We start from the raw sequence: 23,232 nt of genomic DNA on the forward strand, positions 1-23,232 counted from the left end.
CTCCTTAGGGGCTAGATGGTTCCCCAGGAAAGATGCTGTTTGTTTTAGATCCTCTATGGTTAACTCTCTGTCAAGTACCAGCTCTCCACCCCTTATATCAAGCATCACCTGATCCCTCGTTAAAAATGCAAACGCTCAGTCCTTTTCCCTGGGGAGTCTGATTAAATAGATTTAGGGACCCAGGTATCTGTGGTTTTCACTAGCACCCAGGTGATTCTTTTGGTAAGGCAAATTTGGAAAACACTGAGTTAGATAATCTCTTGAATCCCTTTCAGTCCTAAATTTACAAAGCAAATGTGGTAGGAAGAGCCCTGGGTTGGCACTAAGTAGAGGGGTTCTAGGCCTGACATGGCAGTTCAAGGGCATGTGGCTCTGCTCCTGGTGCCCTCACAATATCTGGGTGCCTGGGTACCTGTGGTGAGCATCTTTGGTGCTGATAAGAACCCTGTGCTGGGGAAAACCTAGAAGACAAGGAAATTGCAGAGCAGAGGAGAATATTCAACCATCTGCAACCAAGCTCTTGGAAAGAATAGGTAGACCTAGAATAAATAGAAGTGAAATGGACATTGGGAACAATACATTCCCAGCATCATCCCCCTGGGGCTTTCTCTTCCCTGGGATTGGCAGGACTTTTAGGTCTCAGCAACTCCCACTATACACAGGGGGACACTTAGACCCAAAGAATTTTAAAAACGTGCCCAAAGCACGCAACTAAACAAAGGAAGTAGGAATCCAGATCCTCCTGCCTTCATTGTTCATTGTTGAGGCGCATGGCAGCAGAGTCATATTTTCTCGGGGCTTGTGGGAGAGGCCCTGATGGTCAAGCCAGTGTCCTGAGTCCCTGGACATTCTCCAGAATGGCCTGGAATCTAACATTCCCTGGATTTGCTCAGCCTATTACTGGGAGAGAGAATGGGGATCTGTGGAGGCGGGCAGGACTGAGGAAAGGCGGTGAATGGGGAAGAGAGGGAGGTCGGACTGAAAAGAAAAGCTGCAGGGGCCGTGTCCAGAGAGGTGGCCTGACTTATCAAAATCTCACACCTGACGGATGTCAAAGCAGGGCAAGAACCCCACCTCCTCTCTCCCCACCTAGGGCGGTCGAAAGGCTGGGTGCGAGGCGAGATCTGATTTTGCAGAAGCTTTATAGAAATTCGCTGTGTCAGAGAAACTAAAAGACCAAACAAAACCCCTAAAACACCAAGCCCTATTATTTCATCCACGTGGCACAAGAACAAGCCAAAAAAAACGGGGGTGGGGGAAAAGTCACCCGTCCCGCCCCTGCTGGGAGGAAGGGATTTGCCCGAGAGCCAACTCCTGACACAGCCCGGTGGCTGACGGGGCGCGGCAGGGAGGGAGGGAGATTGAGAAAGCCCTTTTCCCACAAAGCCGTTGATCGGCGGTCCCCTCTCCCCGCCCCCGCCCGGCCCGCCCCCTCCCTGGGCTGCCGCCGGAGTGCAGGGAGCCGCCGCGGGCCCTTTAAGGGCCGAGAGGTGTGCGGTCTCTTTAAGGCAGGTCCTGGTGGTTTCTGTTTTCTGAAGGAAGTGACGGGGGGTGGGATTGAATGAAAAGTGCAAAACAGTCTCGGAGCGCCGGAGTCGGGGGCCGCGGGAGCCGCGGCGCTGGACCAGTGGGCGGGGGGGCCCCGGGAGCGCCGCGTCCGCCTCGCAGCCGCCGGGGGGCGCGCGGCGGAGCACAGCCCACGTGCGTCCGCGCCACGTCCCTGGCGACCCGCGGCTGAGCCCCCGGGGAGCCGCTCCGGGGCGCCCCGAACTAGCCGCCAACTTCGGGCGAAGTTTGGCAGCGCCTCTCCCCGCCCGCACGCGGCTCACCGGGGCCGCAGAGGGCGGCGGCGGCCCCCGGGGATGCGCCCACCCGGCGGCCGCGGGGTCCCCACGGCGTCCCGCGCGCTGCTGCTGCTGCCGCTGCTCGTGCCGCTGCTGGGGGCGGGCGCGCCGGCCGAGCTGCGGGTCCGCGTGCGGCTGCCCGACGGCCAGGTGACCGAGGAGAGCCTGCAGGCGGACAGCGACGCCGACAGCATCAGCCTCGAGCTGCGCAAGCCCGACGGCACCCTCGTGTCCTTCACCGCCGACTTCAAGAAGGTGAGGCACCCCGCTCGCCCTGGGGGCACCCGCGAGCCTGAGCGCCCTGGGGTCCCGGCTGCACTGAGGCCTGCAGACGGCAGACTGGGGCCGGAGAGGGACGCGACACAGCCAAGGTCACGCCGAACTTCTCTGCACCTTTTTGCCCAGCTCCCCAGCGCCGGGACCCGGCCCCTTCATTCTCCCCAAGGAACTGCCCTGCTGCTCCGCCGACTCCCCTCTCCAGACTTGCACCTCTTGCTCTGAGTGTCCGGGCCCCCTCTCACGCCCTGACCAGCTCTCTGAGCCCTCCAGGTGCTGACCCTCCTTCAAAAGAGTCAGTGTTAATAACCCCTGGACTCCCTTCTTGGAGTAATTTCTGCGTGCTCTAGTGGGGAAAGTCATGGGTTCTGGCTGTGTGATCTAGGGCAGGACTTTTCCTTCTCTGGGCCTCCTTCCTCCCCTCTGTACAGGACAGTGATGGGGGCAGGCCTCCTGGCCCTGACATCGTGGAGTCGGGAACCACCTCTCCTTCTTTCGCTTTCCTGGGCTGTGGAAGGGGGGATTCCTGGGCAAATCCTCTTTGGTCTGGAAGTCTGGGAAGCTTGAAGCGGGAGGTCCTGGGGAGAGGTCCCAGATGAGGTCCCCGTGCTCTGGGAGAGGTGCCACCCTTTACCCTGCTTGGCAGGAGAGCTGGCCAACCCCCACATGTTGCCCGGATTGCAGGGAGGGGGCAGCGACCAGCCTCTTGTGTGTGTGTGTGTGTGTGTGTGTGTGTGTGTGTGTGTTGTGGAGGGAACCAGAAGCCTGGCCCAAGATGGGGGTTGCGGGGGAGAAGTGGAGGTGCTGGGAGTTTATCAGGAAATGGGTCTGGAAGGGCAGTGCGTGACTAACAGTCACCCAGCAGCAGGAATCCTGGAGAGAAAGAGGGCCGGTGAGGTGTAGGTATTAAAAGAGTCTCCTAATCTCCTACACACAGCGCCCCGACACCCTACACAGACACACACACACAAGCCCCTCCCCTGATAAAAAGAGCCTCCTGTGAGCCTCTGTCTCTGCTCTCCTGATAAAAAGAGCCTCCTGTGAGGCTCTGTCTCTGCAGGGGTGAAGAGGTGAGGCCGATTAGATAGCTGGGCAGCTGAGGAAGCCCAGGGCTGTGGGACCGTTGCCGGAGCCACCTCCCTCCCCTCCCTCTTAGAGACTGGCAGCTGAGAGGAGAGGGATAGCGTTTGGGGAGTCAGCTAGGGGCCCAGCCAAATTGCCATAGATAGCATGGTGGGGATCAAATGGACAGTGGAGGTAGGCTTTACTGCTGATCTGTCCCAGGACTACTGAGTTGTCATGGACATGGGAGAACTGGTTGCGGGTGGGTGAGTGGTCTCAGTTGGGAAGACTTTGTGGCCCTTTCTTACTCAGCAGGCCCAAGCTGGGTTTTCTGATTCAGGCAGCGGCAGGTGAGTTTGTGTGTGGAGAGAGGGAAGCTGACAGGACCAGAACACCTCCTGCCTCCCCACCTAAACTCCAGGGGAATTTTGCCAAGTGTGTTTTTTTCCTAGAAAAGCCAAATTAGTGGCTGGACCCAAATTAGGAGGCCAGGATGTAATCTTCCCCTCTAACCTGCCCTTTGTCCTTGAGAGTGAGCCTCGGGCCAGCCTACAGGTCTCCCACTCTCCTGCCCACAGCCCATTGTTCTGTGGCTGTGCTGGAAGCCCAGAGAGAGATGGCCTGTCTCCGGGACCTCTCCTGCAGCCAAGGCTATGACTGGGACGTGAGTGAAAGAGGCAGCGGGTAGGGCTAAGCTTTTATAGCCTCTAGCTGCAGCATGAACTATTTTATTGCTCTACCCTGAGGGCAAGGAGAGGGGAGAGCCCAGGTGGCAGTGGGGCAGAGGACTGAAGATTGAAACTGAGGGTATAGTGGGCCCTGACTGCCCAGTTAGAGACTCCATTTGCAGCTGATTGCAAGAGCCCCATTTTAATCCCCGAAGCGGTTCAAACCTCCACCCAGATTTCCAAAGTTTCAAGTAAGCCTCTGACCCAGAAGCTGGCGTTTCACACCCGGCCCTGGCATCTCCAGTTTCATCAGCAAGGGAGGGAATTGGGAGTGGAAGGCACAGAAAGGGAACCAGCGCTCCAAGGTCCCCTCCGACTCTGGGTTTCTCTGGTAGCCTGGAGCGGGGTAGAGTTAGGGAATGCTGTGGGTGGAGTGGAACAGCCTTCACCCCCACCCCAGTCCACTGTTTACATTGGCCAAAGCTGCTCTTATTCGCACATCCTTCTGGGGTGGATCACCTCTCGCATTGCCCACTCAGTGCTCAAGACCTCACGCCTTATAGTCTTGGGAGGATTTCCACAAGAAGCTTCTCTCTAGAGTAATAATTTTTTCCTGTAGGAAAAAGGCCTAGACGTTGTGTTTCTTTTGTTTCATGTACCAAATCCATTTGGAGTGGTTTGGGAAAAGTCCCTAGTCTGCTTGGGAATAGTGACGTTTGCCATTTTATCACCTTTGGGAGACAGTCCAGACTGAAATGAGACAGACCTGGTTTAACCCTGGGCAAACTACTGGATCTTTGCAGGCCTTCATTTCTTCATCTGTAAAGTGGGGATAGTAAGGGTACCAGTCCCATGGTACTGTGAGAACTAAACGGGGTAATGCACGTGAACTGCTCACTGTGTGTCGGCTGCTGTGCTAAGTGCTTGAGAAATAGAAGCCATGAACTTTCATAATCGTGGCTGAGGTCACATTTCAGCATGGACCCTTCCCACTGAGCTTGGACTCAAAGAGGTTGAATAATGGATCCAAAGTCACGCAGAACTGTCACTGCTGAGCCTGGAGGAGCCTCGAGTCCCTTGTCGTAACCTTCTCTTTGAAGCTCCATGTGTTCGAGTTCTCCAGCGAAACAGAAACAATAGGGTAGATATACAGTCGTGCGTCGCTTCACGACGGGGACACCTCCTGAGAAATGCATCCTGAGGTGATTTTGTCATTGTGCAAACATCAGAGAGTGTACTTACACAAACCTAGATGGTATAGCCTACTACACACCTAGGCTCTATGGTACTAATCTCATGGGACCACGGTCATATATGTGGTCCGTCCTTGAACGAAACATTGTGTGGCACATGACTGTAGATATAGATATCTAGAGATTTTATTATGAGGGATGGGCTCACATGATGATGGAGGCTGATAAGTCCCACGATCTGTCATCTGCAAGCTAGAGGCCCAGGAAAGCCGGTGGTGTAGTTCCGGTCTGCGTCCAAAGGCCTGAGAACCAGGAGCGCCAGTGTCTGAGAAGGAGGAGATGGATGTCCCACCTCCAGCAGAGAGCACTATCACACTTCCTCCACCTTTTTGTTCTTTTCACACCCTCAACAGGTTGGATGTTGCCCACTCACATTGGGGGGGGCAGTCTTTACTCAGTTTACCGATTCAAATGCTAGTCTCTTCTGGAAGCACCCTCACAGACAACCAGAAATAATATTTTACCAGCTATCTGGGCATCCCTTCTCTCAGTCAAATTGACACATAAAATGAACCATCACACTCCATGATTGCTGGCCAGCCCCTCAGAGCAGGGAGCAGTCATCCTTGTGCTGCCAGCCTCCTGGGGCAGCAGTGAGTCCTCTTGTGCTGGATGCATCCCAGCCCTCTGTCTGGCCAGTCTCACCACCCACCCCCACCAACAGCCCCCCCCCCCGGGTCCTCCCATCCTCTCTGTTTGCTTCTGCCACCAGGCAGGGTTCTAACATGGTCTGGCTCTCCCCATGCTGCCACGCTGGACCTGAAGCCCGTGAAGCAGTAACAGTAATGAGCCCACTGTAGGACACCTAACCTGGAGCCCAGGTGAGGATTACAAACTCCCCAGGTAGCTTGCAGCTAGCCAGTGGTCACCATATGTTACCGCAAGCCCCACCCAAAGGCTGCTACCCATCAGGCAGATCCAGCTGCAGCTCTGAAAGAAGTGCCATAGCTCAGTGCCTCCCAAACTTTGCTGCCCATTAGAATCACCGGGGGAGCTTTAGAAAATCCCAGTGCCTGGGGTGCACTCCATACCAGTTAAGTCAGGATGTCTGAGGCTGGAAGCCAGGCAGCAGTATTTTTAAAGAGCTCCTGGTGATTCCAGTGGGCAGCAAAGTTTGGGGACCACAGGCATGGCTGCTCCAGGGAAGGGGAGGGGACTTGGAGGAGGGACCAGGTTGGACTGTTAAATGAAGGGAGAGCCCAAACTTAGTCCCGTATTTGAAACCTGTCATTCTACCTACAATAACCCTGATGTGTTTTAAGCAGCGTATAGACTAGTTCTAATTCTGCACGCTGTCATACAAGAAGTCTAATTCATACTACACACCCAGTAGGCAATGCTCTTCTTTAGAACCCAAATCCTCTATGCGTCCTGACTCACTGAGCATATCTAACAGCAGGCACATCACCATCCCCTCTCTAACCTGGCTCTTTGTCTGACAGCCCTCTTAGTCCCCCTCCCCCAGGCTGGTGTCCGTGTCCCCAGTTTTTTTTCCATCCCCCTGTCTGTCCAGAAACTGGGGGAGGGGATGAGTCACGTTCCAGGCAGTGTCGCTTGGTGCTGACCGGATGGGCAGGGTGGGGCTGAAAGATACCAGAAAGTCATGTGCAACTGCTTGGGGGAGGTGGGTGCTGTGGGAGGAGGGAGGGGGAGCTACAGACTCCAGCAGTGTGGAGGGAGGGGATGGTGAGGGGCCGCAGGCTGGAGCCAGAATAAGGGGAGCCATATGGCAGTGTGGGTCAGCTCAAGGTCACTCCGAAAGACCCAGGGAGATGGGAACTTGAGCCCTGCCCTAGCACTGAGTTGGGGGCCAGAGGAAGGAACAGTCCAGAGAGGCCAGAGTCCCTGTCTTGGGGGCTCCAGGCCTGGGGGTGGGGCAACATGGGAAGCTGTGTGGTTGAAATGTAGTCAGTGAATATGTGGAATGTGCAAATGACCACGTCGCTGCCTGAGGCTGTTTATTCTAACGGGTATCATATCACAGCATGTCAGACAGGAGGAGCTGTTAGGACCCAGCCTCCCCCTGCCCTGTCTACCTTAGGTCCCTGCAATTTGGCCATTTGGCATAGAGGCATGTGATGGATGGGATGGCTTGGGGAACAGAGGGCAGTAGAGGTGCTTTCAGGGAGGCCCAGAGCATTTCCTCACAGGAGTAGATGAGAAGTCACCAGAAGGAATGACCCTGCCCGTGTCCGTGGGGCCCTTGGGTCTAACGGCAGTCCCCCTGCTGTGTCTGAGGAATTCCTCCCTGGATCAGGGGTCAGCGGCCCTGTCCCAAGGTGCAGACGTGCTCTCTGGAGCTTGGCCGGCGTCTCCCACCTTGAATGCCTATGTCCAGGTGGAGTCCTAGCCAAAGATCCCAAAGGGCAGTGAAGACTGCCCGCCGGGGACAAGTGAGTGGCCTGCTGGAAAGAAGATGGGGGGAGGTAGAAGTGGGGTTCTTCCCAAATAGGCTCCCAAGGCACAGAGAGGTGGTGGAGGTGGGAAAACTCAGGGCAGACTCCCGTTCCACAGGAAGACAGAGGGTCAGCCTTGAGACAAGAGTTGCACATATCTGGATCTCCTGCACTGAGAGATCACGCACTGGTAGTTGCTGCCACACGCCTGGCATCATTTGATCTGCACGACCACGTCATGAGGCGGATGTTGCCTCCATTTTGCAGATGTGCAAACAGGCTCAGAGCTGTGAAGTGACTTTGACAAGATCAAGCAGCTAAGGAGCCAGGATTAGGACCCAGGCATCCTTCCACTGTATTCTGACTGCCTGCGCTGCTGTGGCATATAAATGGGTTCCTTCCAGAAGGCTGAAGAAACCCGAATAGGGGAGAGGAAAGGAAAGAAGGATGCTGAAAAGAGTCTGGGTGCAGAGGAACAGATCTACAGAGAAACCCTCCTCTGTCCAGATTGGGGCTGGGCCCCTTTCCCCCAAGCTCATAACTCCATGAATTTTAAGTATTGACCCATTGGCAGCTTTGAACCCGAGACTGTACCCCGTCGTCCTCTCCCCTGCCGCCAGCCTCTGGAGAGATGGGGGTGGGGGTGAGGGGACCATTTTGTGTGTGTGTGTGTGTGTGTGTGTGTGTGTGTGTGTGAGGAAGATTAGCCCTGAGCTAATATCCGACGCCAATCCTCCTCTTTTTTGCTGAGGAAGATCAGCCCTGGGCTAACATCCGTGCCCATCTTCCTCTACTTTATATGGGACACTGCCACAGCATGGCTTGATAAGCGGTGCGTGGGTCTGCACCCAGGGTCCAAACTTCTGAACCCCAGGCCACTGAATCAGAACGTGGGAACTTAACCACTATGCCACTGGGCTGGCCCCGAGGGGACCATTTTTAAAGATCTCACAGATACCACGGAGCACTCCCTGTGGAGCACTCCCTATTTATGTTTTCTGCCCTTTACAAGCTGTGTGACTTGACAAGTCACTTAACCTCTCTGAGCCCCAGGCTCAGACATGACATAAACACAACAGGGACAACAGTATGATGCTCCCAGGCGTGTTGTGAGAAGTGAATAAGAGACCTTTGCGAAGCAGAGGCAGGCGAAGACATGTGAGTAGTGAAACAGCCTTGCCAGCCAGGGCCTCTCCTTCTTCGCGCTGTTAAGCAGATTGTTTCAGCTCCTTTTTTCCTGCTCTAGGGACCAAAGCATCATTAGGAGCTTCTGTCATTTAAGTTGGCAAGTGCCTAAGTGGCTGCCACTGGGGATTCTGATAAAGGGCAGGGGGCACAGGAGGCATCGGGTGGGAGAGAAGTATGGAGCCCCATCTTAGGAGCCCTCAGTCAGCGGGACAGCAGGGCACAGTTGATCCACATAAAGCCTCACATTGTTCCCCGGGGCCGTCAGGACAGTGGTGACCTTTGGGATTTGGCTGACAGAGCACTAGGGGCTCTGGGAGAGGGGGTCGGGGCAGGGGGCACTGCTCTAGGCTGGTGGTGCACTACTGCCCCATAACAGAAAGCCTCTGTCCCGGGCCTAGCCCTGAGGTTATACAGGCATCCTGTAATGGGGGCAGCCTGCGTCCCTGGGCACCAGCCTGGGGATGTGCTTGGCTGGCTTTGGGTTGACTCCATCCACCCCTGTTCATGCTCAAGGAGACTGCGCAGAGCAGCCACAGTGCTCCTGCGTCTGCCACAGGGCAGCCAGCGTGGGGTTAGGAAGGCATTGATTCCTGGCTGGCTCTCCAGGGTGACCCCTTGCCTCCCCAGCCTAATGAAGCTGGCTCCTCCTCTAGTCATAAAGCAGCCCCAGCCAGGAGCTAAGGAATAAATATTTAGATTGGCTCAGCCCCGGCCTCAGAATCACGCACTCTGGTGTGATGGGAAGGAGACCAGGATGGCAGAGGAAACTCCCAGGAGAGAGCGCCAGCTGTCAAGGGCGAGGGGGAATGGGGGTGTTACGGGGGGAGGCAAGCCGCTCCATGAGAACCCTGGAGAGGTGGCCTCCAGCCTGGGCTGTACAGCCACTGTTGTAGTGTGGTGGGCTGGGGGAGGGCATCGAGGGAAGGCGCAGCACCACCATCCTGGACCCCTCAGTTTTTGGTTCCCCTGTGGTGGAAGCCTGAGCTGGAGAAAGGCCTTAGAGGGTGGGAAGGAAGCTGGGAGCTGGTGGTGGGGAAGGCAGCAGGGAGTGGGAGGGCACGAAGGGGCGGAGAGGAGAGTCACCAGGCTGGAGCTGAGGTGACGAGCGAGCGTGTGAGAGGAGGTGTGTGAAGCAGTGTCAGGAGAGATGCTACCTACGAGGGGGTGTGTGACTGAAGGAAGGCATGTGTGACATCATGTGAGGAGGTTGTTAGACTGTTGGTGAGAAAGGGCGTGTGTGAGATGGAGCGTGAGACGCCCCGTATGAGACTTTGGGGGAATTCTGTGAGGGAGAGAGGGTGTGGGAGACTGAGTGAGTGTGTGTGACATGAGGAGAGACGGTGTGTGAGAGACTGTTGGGGAGAAGATAGGTTTGTGAGACTGTGAGAGATGCACATGTGACTCAGAGAAGGGGGGTAGGTGGAGGCTCCACGGGAGAGACTGTGAAGGAGGAGATGTGCTCATATGAGTAAGCATGTGTGAGGGAGAATGAGAATGTGCAGCTGAGCCCCAGTGTGAGCGGGGGCTGGGAGGGGGCGTTGGGGGAGCCTGGGTGCCACTGGGTGAGAGACTGGGAACAACTGTGTATGGAAGAGATGTTTAGAAACAGCAAGTATGTGTGAAAGATTATGGACTTGGGGCCTGTGAATGGAGGAAAGCAGGTGTAAGTCTATCTGTATCAGTTAGGGTTCAACTGGGCTGCGAGTAACATAAAACCCCAACAGCAGCAGAGGCAAGAGAGAAGCTTGCTTCCCTCTCTGCTCTTATCTGAGGCTGGAAGTCGGCCGTCCAGGGCTGGTGAGAGCTCCACAATCATCAGAGCTCCAGTGGGCTCTGTCTGCAGTGCTGCAATGCTGCTCAGCGTGAGGCATTACCTGGGGGCTCCCCCCAGGAGGGCAGCATCCAGGCCTGGCACAGGATGTCTGCTGTCAGAGTGCAGAGGGCTGGGCCGCCTGCCTTTCCCAGAGCAGCCCTCTTCTGTCTCTTAGGTGTTTACCTGGAGCCCAGCACAGCTGAGCCAGAGCAGCCTTCTCTCTATGAGATACAGTGGATCTCAGAAAAACAGCGTGGCTGGGAGTGGACACAGAGAAGAAGAGAATATCTGGACAAGGGCTAAGGTGGGGGGTTGGGGAGGGAGCTTGGAAGAGCATGAAGAACACCAGACCGCGAGTCAGGAAATCTGGGCTTCTGGTCCTGGCTCTGCAGCTGTGTGACCCGTGAAGGTCACCTTCCCTGCTGGAACCTCACTAGATCATGAACTCAGTGATCCCATAAACCTTCTAGAAGCCAAAATAGCAGCTGTAGGACTACCAGCCTGCAGGAGCCCAGCTATAAGCAAGCCCAGGAAGAAGGAGCCGTCTTGTTGGAGGCAGGGGGAGGGGAGCGTGTTGATGGAGGTCCCAGAGCATTAATTCATTCACTCAGCTAATAAGTGTTGAGCTCCCGATCTGTGCCAGACCCTGAGGATGCCGCATAGATAAGGTCTAGTCTCTGCCCTTGGGCCAGGGGCAGATTGTGGAGGCCCGGATGACTTGTCCAGGCAAAAGATGGCACATGAGGACAGGGGCCCTCTGCCGAGGCATTTAGATCAGATGCACACTGGGTCAGCACAACTCAGGTTTCTGTTCAGCTCTAAACCATAGGTATGTTCATGTCACATTCAGGCGCAGAACCCACCGAGGACTTCCAGGGATCTGCTAGATTCAGCTCAGACTCCTTGGCTGGGCTCTCAGACCCTGTGCCCTGCCCCTCTTGCCAGCCTCTTCCTCCAGCCACTCCCTGCCCTCCCCCATGCCCCTCCCCACCCCACCCCACCCCATCCCTGGTACCTCCCATCACCTTTCTCAGAACCCTCCCATGCTCCTGTTTCTCCCTTCATTTATTCGTTATCAGATACTTACAGAGTACTTGCTATGCTCTAGGGGGTGGGATACACTGCAAAGAAGATGCTGTCTCAGCCTCGAGGAGCTGAGTCTGGAAGGAAAGACATGTAAAGAGATCATTGCAAACACGGTGGGATTCGTGTTTTAGAGCTTAGGGGTTGGGCCTGGCCGACTCCGCTGGAGGGTTGTGAGGGCAGCATTGGGAGGCGAGGCCAGAGGACGTGATGCATTTGAGCTGAGTCCTGAAGGATGGTTGGCAGATGGGGACAGTGCATCCCCAGCAGAGGATGGAAGGGCACGTGGCATCGCTCATTCTGGGAACCACCAGCTCTTTGGTTCAGTGCACAGGGAGTACAGGAGGAGCTGTCGGCAGAGACCCAGTGCCAGCCCCTGGGGGTACACTTTATGGTAAGGGCAGAAGGAGCCTTTGAAGGGCATGAGGCAGATCTGATGACAGTAGCTTGGAGGGATGGATTGGGTGGGGGCGTTAAGAGACCCTCACACCTCCCTGTCTTCTGTAAATGCCCCTCTCTTTGCTAGAAAGCCCCCATCCTTTGACTGTCAGGGACCCCTGAAATGTCGCTCACTCTGGGAAGTTTCCTCCACCCCAGCCCCATCCTTAAGCGCTCTTTCATCCATCCTTTGTCCCAGAGCACTTAGGGACACTCAACCCTCGGCCTTATCATGGTGCGCTGACCCTGGTTGTAGGAGGTCAGCTTCCCCACAAGCCCCCTGAAGACAGGGGCCTTGCCTTGGTCCTGCCCACTCCCCTGTCCAGCCTGGTAGCTGTGAAGGCCCTGCCCCAGGTAATGCTAAGCAATGCTCTCCCACTGACTGCTGATTACTGCAAGCCCCAGAGTAGTTGCCTGACCTCTCTGGGCACCAGGTCCACCTCTAGGAGAAAAGTCTTTACTCCTGCCTCTGCAGGTCTGGAGTAGATCTCAGTTGGAGCAAGGCCAAGGATTGTAATAATACTAGAGAAACTTAGAGTTCAGTCCACTGTGTTCTGGAACATTTCACTCATTTTTTTCCTCACAATAATCCTTTGAGGTCAGTACTGTTAGTTTTACTCCTTTTACAGATGTGGAAACTAAGGTACAGAGAGATTAATTCCCCCAAGGTTACATGGCTAGTATCAGCAAAGCCAGGATTTGAACTCAGGTAGTACTGGCCCCAGAGCCTTTGTTCATAACTGCTGTGCTATCCTAGAACCTACCTGCTCCTGCTCCTTACTTAAAACCGCAGACAAAGGACTTCATGAATGCTCACTCTCTCCGTGGCCCCCTTGCCACAACCTCTGTGTGGCCCGGATTTCAGCTCTGGTACTGTATGTTCCACTTCTCCCTGGCGGCCTGCTCCTGATGGGCTAGCGGTTCCTGGGAGCTCCTGAGAGAAGGAACCTTATAGAAACCTCTCATCTTGGGAGTCCTAGCCTGAGTCCTGGGTCTGAGGATCCTGCCTCCAGCCCCCTGCCAAGGGCTCTTCCCCAGCTATGCCATCTGCCTTGGGCGTTAGGCCACATCCAAGTGAATCATTCCAGGGGACTCAGGCAAGGAGGAAGCCTGGGAGCCAGGCTTTCCTCTGGCCTGGGCTTAGCATCTAGCCAGATGTTCCCTGAAGCACAGGGACCTCTCCCCACGCTTCCCTCTGTGCTGGAGGGAAAGGGGCCCCTGGGTCCTTAGTAGTGAGTCTGAGGTGTAGGGAGTAGAAGGTCAGAGGGGTACCGGTTCAGGATAATGGAGCCAAATAGATCCAGAAATTAGGGCTGCCCACTCCCTCCCAGGGGTCAGCAGGTGGAATGTGGTTTTCTGGAGAAACAGCACTAAGAAGACTGGAGAAGTCAGGGTTTAAAGAGGCCCTGGGCCGGCCAGGCAGGCAGGTCAGAAGGGCGGTCCTGCCTCGTCTTACCTTGGTGTCTGTGTCAGATGCTGCTATTTGTTAGTCACACGGAACCGCGAGTGGGAGCTGCCGCACTCCCCAAGCAGGTCTGCAGAGGACTTACAGACCACCACCAGATGGACAGACACAGCTGGAAGAGGGGACTGAGTTCTAATCCTGGCTCTGCCACTCACCAGCTGTGTGGCCAAGGGCAGACCACACCACCTCTCTGGGCCTGAGCTTCAGTTTCTTTAGGGCATCCAGGAAATGGGACTAGCTGATCTAGAAGGCAGTTGTGCGTTGTGGTGAAGAGAGCTCAGACTTCGGAGTCAGACCGCCTGGGTTAGAACTCTGGCTACGTTTCCTCTTAGTCTCATGACCTTGAGCAAGTTACCCATTCTAAACTCAGTGATAATGATAGCTCCTACCTCCTGTTGTTGTAAAGATTTTGAACAGGACAATACATCCTTTTTGACTCATAGTAACAATGACTTGTCCCTTCCAGTTATAAACTTCAGTAAATCTTTGTTCTACACAAATAAATAGGAGATACAGAGGAAATCTTTGATCTCAAGGAGAAATTCTCATTCCCTCTCTTCACCCCCAGTCAGGTTCCCATTTTGGTAGCATTTTCTTGTTGTCATTGACATCATTTAATATAGATGCAGAGAAAAAATTCAAAACAGATTTCTTTCACCCTCTGGTTTGGTGTGAGAGTTCAAATACTTTCTCTTGCTAGTGGTGGGCACGTGACATCCCCGAACAGTGAGACGTCTCAGCAGCCCTCAGACCACATGGTGTTGCCCGTGCCTGTGGTATTGGAGAAGATGCTGTGAATATTCCAGATAGGGTGCTTTTTTTTTTATCTATGAACTTGGGATTTTTTTAGTTATTTGTTTTCTTTAGATTCCACATATAAGTGAGATCATGCAGTATTTGTCTTGCTCTGTCTGACTTATTTCGCTTAGCATGATGCCCTCAAAGTCTATCCATGTTGTTGTAAAAAGCAAGGTTTCATTTTTTTGTGGCTGGATATTATTCCTGTCTCTGTGTGTGTGTGTGTGTGTGTGTGTGTGTGTGTGTGTGTATACACATTTTTTTCATCCATCAGTGGACACTTAGGTTGCTTTCATATCTTGGCTATTGTAAATAATGCTGCAATGAACAGCAGATAGGGTTCTTTTAAAGGGTCATTGCTGAAAATACCCAGGAGGTGGATTTTGGATCCTGCCTGGGGATCCTGCCAGGGACATCCGCCTGACTCAGGCCGGAGGAGGGGAAGTCAGATGTCAAGTCTCACCTGGCAAGAATTGGGCCCAGAGTGGAAAATGCACAAGTGTACGCGCCTTCAGTCTCCCCTCAGCTGACCTGAGAGATGGAAGATCGGATGGCCCAGGCTGGCTGGGCAAGGAGATTCCAGCCTCGTGGCCCAAGAACGGATTTCCTGTTGAGAGGAAGCTGGGGTTACCCGAGCTCTGATTCACCTTCCCTGCAAGTCCAGGATCATAAGCAGCCTAATGGAACTGTTTCACCAGCTGGGCCTCAGTTTCCCTTTCTGCAGTATTAGTGGGAAATCTCCCCATACACTCCCCCACCTCATTGTTCCAGGGATCGTTAACAGTAAAAGGAAATGAGAGAAACGTCCTTATGGAGCCAAAGGACTTCAGAAGTGCCTGGGGATTTGGAGGATGCCAGCACCCACTTGTTTCAAATCCCTGTCACCTGCGATGATGACAGTCACCACACCTAGCACTCACAGAGCACTTCCTCTGGGCAGGCCTTCTTCCCTGCCCTCCACACCAACTCATTTAGTCCTCAACACAACCCTGCCAGGTACATGTGTCATCATCCCCATTTTACAGATGAGGCTTCAGGAAGCTGGGGGATACCAGCTGAGAGCCAGCTGATACTCTGTGGAGTTGGGGTGGAGCCATGGGCCCCTCACTGCCTGTACCAGGAACTCCAAGGGGACCCCCAGACCCTGTTCTCAGAGCACTTACTCAAGCAGGCATACAGCAAGCCCTCAGTGAAGGGGGGCCCTGTGAGTGGGTGAGGCCAGGACACATACATTGAAAAATGAGTAGCTACACAGGGCTGTATACTGAGTGACAGGGCAGGGCCATTGGCGTTCCTGGAGAATGGTCATTGTGGCCAGGGTACCACTTGGCAGGAGGGTCTTGATAGATTTAGACCGCTTGTGACTGGGACCTGCTAACTTCTCACTGGGAATAGTTAGCCAAGGCACAGAGATGGGTGAGAGCTGGAGGCACCTCGGTGCAGGTGGGTCAGAGCACAGGGTTCCAGCAGCCGGATTGGGAAGGGGACCCCATCACACCCGTTGGCCCATCTCCCTTCTCTATGCTCCCCTCCAGCCTCCCCCATTCGTTCAGTGAGTCAGTGACAGGAAGGAGCCTTTGGCCTGCTGGTAATGCCCATTAGTAACCCCGTGGGGAAAGGGGAAGTGGAGGGGGAAGGGGAAAGGTGAGCCATCCCAGCTCCCTCAGGCCAGAAGGTCACAGCTGCATCTGGCCTTAACCCTGTCCTGCCCCCACTACCTCCAGCTGAGATGGAGGCGGCCAGGAGCCTGGCTGATCAGAAGCAGTGGGGGCATTTTGAGGAGCACCAGTTTCTAGGCCTCTCCCCAAACTACTGAATAAGAATGTCAGCGAGAGAAACTCGGGAATCTACTCGGAGAAAGTGCAGCCCCTCCCCCATGATGCCCTGGTCAGGTGGTTGGAGTGGCTCTGACCCCCCTGATCAGGGTGACACGAGGGTGCCACCGAGGGGAAGTGTCAGCTATGAATGAACCAGATGCCCAAAAGGGGCAGTTTCCTTCAAGGTGAAGTTCTGTACTTTTAAACAGTTCTGTTTTGAAAAGCTTTCTTGCCGTTCACTATGTGAATTTTCCAGACAGCTTTGGAACATCTGGGGTGTGTTCTTTCTTTTAAATCACGAGTTTAAATTGGAAAGACCAAAATTCCTAGGCCAGCAGGAGGGAGGTGTCTATCACAGGGCAGTGTCCAGGCATGTGTCGTCTCCAGGGCCTGAGCTGAGCACTGGGTGGGCTGTTGGGAGGCCCGCCCCCTCCAGCTGGTTCTCATCCCTCTGCCCTTCCCCATCAGGATGTGAAGATCTTCCGGGCCCTGATCCTGGGGGAGCTGGAGAAGGGGCAGAGTCAGTTCCAGGCCCTCTGCTTTGTCACCCGGCTGCACCACAATGAGATCATCCCCAGTGAGGCCATGGCCAAGCTTCGACAGGTGAGTGCCCGCCCCGGGCCTGCCCCAGCCAGGCTCCTGCCCCAGAGCCCTTACCCCTGCAGCCGACCGGGCCCCAAGCCTGGACTCCACCCTAACCTCGGTCTCCCATCCAGCACCTGGCCTTCCTTAGCCCTCATCCCTGGCACCCCACTCTCACCTTATAGTCCTGAACCCCCTGATTTCACCCCAGGCCAAACCTGATCCCATACTGCAGATCTCTAATCTGTGCTGAACCCCCAAGTCCCAGATTCCTCCAGTCCCCTAATCCCAGCTGCCCCCCATTTATGATGGAGGCTAGGGGCTTGGACTCTGAAGTCGGATCTGCCTTCAGACCCAGCGCCATCACTCATTATCCAGGCCACGTTGGACAAGTTACCTCACCTTCAGAGCCTCTATTTTCTTACTGAGAAATGGGTTATAGTGAGAATTAAATGAGATGATGCATGTAAAGTATTCAGTGCAGTGTTCAAAACTCTTCAGCCTGTTGACCTGCTCCCCATCCCTTCCTGGAGGCTGGGCCTCTCCCCAGCCTCATCAGAGTTCCCTAAACTATCCAGCAGGGCCTGCCCTAGGCCTCTCACCTTTTGCCTGCCCTTCCCAGAGAGATTCAGTCCCCTGGATATTGGAAAGTAGGGGACCCGGAAGCCATTTACCCTGAGACAGCCTGCCTAGCCTCCCCACTTCCAACAGCACCCCCAGCCACATGTTAGAATTCACCATCAGGCTCAAGACGTCAGCCCTGGGGCAGCTGAAAAAGCTTGGCTGTGCTCTGGGCATCAGTTTCTCCACCAGTTGAGGGGGGCTGGATGCCCCTTGACTGCCACTCCGCAGATGGCCCCAGGGTTCTAAGGACGGGCAGCCTGGGCCTGTCTGACTCTCAGCCAGCAGGGAAAGAATGGGCAGGGAGCAATCTGAGACCGGGTGGGAGTGGCTCTTCTCCTGCACACAGAAAAATCCACGGGCAGTGCGGCAGGCCGAGGAGGTACGGGGCCTGGAGCACCTGCACATGGACATCGCCGTCAACTTCAGCCAGGGGGGCCTGCTGAGCCCCCACCTCCGCAACGTGTGTGCCGAGGCCGTGGACGCCATCTACACCCGCCAGGAGGACGTCCAGTTCTGGCTGGAGCAAGGTCAGCTGGGTGCTGCCCACTGTATCACATCAAGTATGATAGAGTACAGTGATGAGATATGGGAGTTCAGGGGAGGGACCTCTAAACCAGGCGGGGATTGGTCAAGGAAGTCTTCCTGGAGGAAGTGACACCTGTGGCTCTTCAATGTGATGAGTCAGCCAGATGAAAGGGTCCCATTCCAGGCAGGGACACACAGAACTGTTACTGCTAGGCCGTGTGGAGGGAGATTCCCAGGCAACTCCCACCTCATCCCTGCCCTTGGTGAGAACACAGATGGACCTCTGTCATGGGAGGGGCACACAGGCACCAAGGTCCGGGCGGGGCCTGAAGACACCCATTCCTGCCTGCCCACCTCTGCTGCCACCTATCAGAAGCCAGCTGCTCTCCTCTCCTTCACACCTAACCCTGGTGCCAGCATCTCTCCCCAAGATCCTCGAGGACTCCTCCCATGTTGGTGTAGTCCCTGCCTTTCTGGCCTGTGTGACTTCACTGCTGGCCTGTCTGGTTACCTTTCCAGGACTGTCCTCAGGTCCTCTGTGTAGAGGGGACAGGGAGATGTCACCATTACAGCTCCAGGTCCCTGGTCCTTCCAGCCACCGAGCACTGGAGAAATGCCTGCCCCCCCAAGGGCGGCACTGGATTTAGAAATGCCCAATAGAGCTGTGGTCATGCCCTCCACACACACACCCCACCCCAGTGGGCTGCACCCCAGACTGAGGTGTGAGCCTGATACTGTCCTCCAGGGGCTGGTCCCTCCCGTGGCCACTGGCCAGGTCACTGCTGTCTCCCCAGCACCCCTCACATGCACACTCCCATCTACCCTGTGCCCCCAGCACCCAGACTTCCCTAGCATATGTGTGCTGGCCCTTCCCTGCCTGGCCTCCCCAGGTACCACCTCCTTTAAGAAGCCTTCCTGGATTTCCTTCTCACTCTCCCCAGGCTTCTATTCCATCACACTCTAGTATTGTGACGTTTTTAAGCATAGGGTAGAGTGGAGGCCTTGAAGTCAGACAGACTGGGGTTCCAGTCCTGACTCCCCTACTTCCTGTGTGACCTCAGCCAGAATGTTAAACCTCTCTGGGCCAGTTTTCTCATCTGTAAGACAGGGGTGCTAATACTTAGCTCAGAGGGGTGATGGGATGCCTGAGGAGGCCCTCCCTTGCCCCCTCCCTGACCTCTGCCTCTCCCCCAGGTGTGGACAGCTCTGTGTTCGAGGCTCTGCCCAAGGCCTCAGAGCAGATGCGCCTGCCTCGCTGTGGGCAGGTGGGGGACCGCGGGAAGCCCTGCATCTGCCGCTATGGCCTGAGCCTGGCCTGGTACCCCTGCATGCTTAAGTACTGCCACAGCCGCGACAGGCTGACACCCTACAAGTGCGGCATCCGCAGCTGCCAGAAGAGCTACAGCTTCGACTTCTACGTGCCCCAGACGCAGCTGTGTCTCTGGGACGAGGACCCCTAGCCGGGCTGGGGGGGGTGGTCCCTGAGGTAGCCGCTCTGGGCCATGGCTCCTCCCCCAGCCACCAGAGCGGGTGGCAACCCCCACCTGAGGCCTTATTTCCCGTCCCTTCCCTAATCCGGGAGCCTCTGGCCCCGTCACTCATGACTGTGAAAAGGGGTGTGGCCGGGCAGGGGTTCGCTCATGAAGGCAGCCCCCATCCCACTCTGCGCCTTCCTTGGGACAGAGAGGAGAAGGGGGTTCTTCAAATTTACACCCCTCCCCTCCTCCCTCTACCCTGAAGTGTTCTCTTTCCAGCAACCAAAATGTGATGGCCTGTAAATCTCCTCTTTAATTCTTTGAAGGTTTAGACCCTGAAAGGTGTCTATGTCTGTACACCCATCTCCCCCCACACACCCCCCATCTGGAAGGAGCTGGCCCCTCTGCACTGTCCCCCTGCCCAACAAGGAGGGGACCACTGCCCAGAGAGGGGGCTGTGGGGGACGATGCCACAGCCCCTTCACCGGACCATGATGCCTTCTTCTCACTGCTGCCCCGAGGGCAGACCACATGTGCCTTTCCCCAGACCTGGACTTGGCCGCCAGAGTGGGCGCCAGCTCTCCCTCTCTAAACAGAAATATTTTTGTAAGGTTTTGGGGTAGGGAGGGAGCATGAAGTATGAGGAAAACTTGAATTCCAGATTTTTAATGCAAAGTATTTATCATTTGTACCAGAAATAAAAGTTTAAATTTTTACTTGACTGAAGGCTCAAGACTTGGAGTTCTGAGAGAACTTTTAGCCAATGCTGCCACCTGGTGTCAGGAGAAGTGCTCCTGTACCCTGTCGAGGACCAGTCTGGGGACAAGAACTTCTAAGGCTCCTGCTGTATGCGCACCCATTGTGTGGTGGGAGAGGGTGGGGGTGGGGCTAGGAGGGGCTACTAGGGAAGATAAGACGAACTTCTGCACAAGACAGGACATAGATGAGCAAGCCAGACAGTAAGAGACAGCGTGAGATAAATTAAGGTGGGAACTCCAGAACCAGACTTCCAGGGTTCAAATCTTGACCTTGCTCCTTGTTTGCTGTGCAGTCTTGGGTGAAGTTACTTTACCTCTCTGTGCCTCAGCTCTCTCAGCTATAAAATGAGCTTAGTTGTGAGATTTGAGTGAATTCATACATTTCACGTGCCTCGCACATAGTGAGTGCTCACTGTGTTAGCTATTATTATAAATATTGTTGCTGTTAGTGAAAAGAGCAGACATGTCTGCATCTATGAACCTGAGACAACCGACCCAGACATCATGAAGGCTCCTTCACTTCAGAAGTATCTTCCAGTATGAAGAGGCTGTGATATGAGGTGCTGGGCCGGGCTCCGGAGGAATTCTGAGAAGGAGGGATGTGCAGGCTGACTTTATGGGGGAAGGTTTCCTGGACGGGATGGGACATGGATTGAGGCTGAAGGATGGTAAGAATTTGGCAAGGTAGAGGGGACTGTGTGAGCACAGGGCGGAGATGGAATGTTGCAGGGGTTGGGAAAGTTCCAGGGGACCCAACTGCTTAGGAGGGAGGAGTCAGGGAAGGTCAGATCCTCCCTCACAGGCCTTGGAGAGGGAAAAGGGCTTGCAGGGCAGTCTCCCTTACTCTGCTCCCCAGCACCCCCAGAAGAGGCTGCCGCTGCCCCTGAACCTACAGGCCAGAGGCTTGTGGTGGGAGCCAGGCTTGCTTGGCCATGGTCAAGTTAGGGGTTGGTGGGGAGACATCCTTTTCAGGTGGACGTCCCTTCTTGTTTTCAAAGACCAGCTTCGGCAGTGCTGGGGGCGGAAAGGGGGGGCGTACCTCCCCAGGCCTTTTCCTCCTGCCCCATCCGGGGCCTCAGTCCCAAGGCCCAACCCCTGCTCTGGATGGGGGGGGGATTACCTGGAGAAGCACCTCCCACCCCTTCCACCCTATGTGTGTGCCTTTACTGCTGGGGATGGGGTCCCTGAACCATATACCATCGTACTCATTGCCAAATAGCCAAAAGTCATAATTTTTTAAAAGTAATGTTGTCAAGACTTGGAGTGTTTTTCTGATCTTCCTGGAGAGCGACTATCAGTCACCTCCAAGCCTGCCTGTCCCCTTCGGTGAGGAGGCTTCCGCCATCACTAGAGACCACCCTGCCTGGGGCCCCTCCCTGGTCTTAGGGCATAGGGATGAGAATTAAGATTCCCTGAGACCGTGGGCTGACCCTATACTTAGGCGAAGGCAAAGCCTCCCACCATCCCAAACGGCCCTCCCCCCCACCACCCACCCCGGCTCTGTCATGGTGCCTCCAGTTCCACCATCACGGTCACTTCCTGCCCAAGTCTCAAGTCTCCGTGTGCATCAGTCACTGGTTAAATAGATGTAGACGGTCAGCTATTTGAGAAACACCTGGAGACAAGGCTCTGCTTTCCGCCGGAGGCCTTTGTGGCCATGTGGAAACACCTGGGAGAGGTAATTACTTACAGTGAGTACTCATTTCTCTGGCCGTTTAGGGTTCACAAAGTACCTTCATATAAATTAGCTCATTGGCTCCTTTAGCAATTCGGTGACATTTTATGGATGTGGCTGACCTATAAAATTATGTGACTTTCCAAAGGTCAGACAGCTAGTTAGAGCTGGGATCCAACCCCTGGCCTTCTTACTCCATGCACACCTACTGACCCAAATGGTTCATCAGATTGGCCAGCCGGAACTTCAGAGAGCGCAGCTCACTCACGGGTGGATGAGGAGAAGTACGAGGTATGGGGCACCTATTGGGGCCAGTCCTGCAGGAGCAATCGCTGTGTACATGGGGCAGGGGTTGCCCAATGCTCCCCTGGAACTGTGTTGGCAGGAACAGGCTCCTGATCGGTCCCCTTTGCCGAGGTAAGCCAGGCCCCTGGGCGGGAGACCAGGAGCCGGGACCTCACCGAAGCCTCTTCAAGCCAGAGAAGATGCAAGTGGTCCCAGATCACCCGGCCTGGGCTGGGCCTCGCTGTACTTTGTGGGTTTCCTTCAGGTTCCTGTCCCTGCAGTTTTGTTAGCCAAGGAAAGTCTGAGGTGGGGGAACTGTGGGGCCCCGCAGTTGGGGCGCCTCACCCTGGATGTGAAGCTGGATGTGGTGGGTGGAGCTGCCAAGGAGTCTGGCCAAAAGTGGAGCAAGGACCACCCCCAAGAAGCAAAGCTTGAAGCTAACAGTGCATGTGAGGAATGTGAGTGCCGGCCTCGTCCCAGCCTTGTGTGACTGGGTGGGTCACCCCCTTACAGGCCCCAGTTCCCTCATCTGCTGAGAGAGAGGCACTCGCTAGACCATCTCTGAGGTCTTCCCCGACGCTGCAGTCAACGGGGAATGGCTGCCCGGTGTTCTACTGCAGGTGCTTAACCATTCAGCTACTGGTGGACAACTGAACCGTTCACTGTGACTTGCTCTTTCAAGCCACACTGTAGAGAAATGTTAAAAATGGAGAACTGCCGTGGCCAGTGTTTGGTAGATAATGTCAGCTTGCCCTCCAGATGGGACTGCCCCAGGGTGCACTGTCACTAGCAGTGTATGAGAGGCCCTGTTGCCCCACATTCCTGCTGTGTCAGTAGGGCTTCTCCAGAGAAAGAGAACCAATAGGATACAGAGAGAGCACGAGAGATTTATTTTAAGGAATTAGCTCATGCAATTGTGGGGTCTGGCAAGTCCAAAATCCTGGCGGACTGGCAGCTTAGGCAAAAGTTGATGTCTGGAATCTGTAGGGCAGGCTGGAAAGCACTGTGTGTCACTCTGGGAGAGTGTCCTGACTCCTAAGCAGGGAGGGGGGATGCTGTGACACTGCGCACACGGCTCCCTCCCCCCCATCACAGGAAGCAGAAGCCTTGAGATGGGACGCCACATCTCTACCCACCCTGCACCCACACCCGCCTTTCGGGATTCCCTCATGTCATATGGGGGTAGTGTCCCTTCTCCCCGCACCCC

The 23,232-nt window shown here is 55.2% G+C and overlaps 1 protein-coding gene across 1 annotated transcript; it reads left to right on the forward strand.

Moving 5' to 3' along the window:
• Nucleotides 1–1,428: 1,428 nt before the first annotated feature.
• Nucleotides 1,429–20,028, forward strand: OAF (out at first homolog). Its single transcript, XM_004427471.3, has 4 exons — nt 1,429–2,099; nt 16,570–16,704; nt 17,654–17,834; nt 19,027–20,028. Exons 1-4 carry the CDS (start codon nt 1,863–1,865, stop codon nt 19,290–19,292), a joined length of 819 nt encoding a protein of 272 aa, XP_004427528.3. The 5' UTR covers nt 1,429–1,862; the 3' UTR covers nt 19,293–20,028.
• Nucleotides 20,029–23,232: the final 3,204 nt, after the last annotated feature.

This window comes from Ceratotherium simum, chromosome 7 (genome assembly GCF_057802395.1).
Source record: "Ceratotherium simum simum isolate JZ-2026a chromosome 7, ASM5780239v1, whole genome shotgun sequence".
NCBI classification, from domain to species: Eukaryota; Metazoa; Chordata; class Mammalia; order Perissodactyla; family Rhinocerotidae; genus Ceratotherium; species Ceratotherium simum.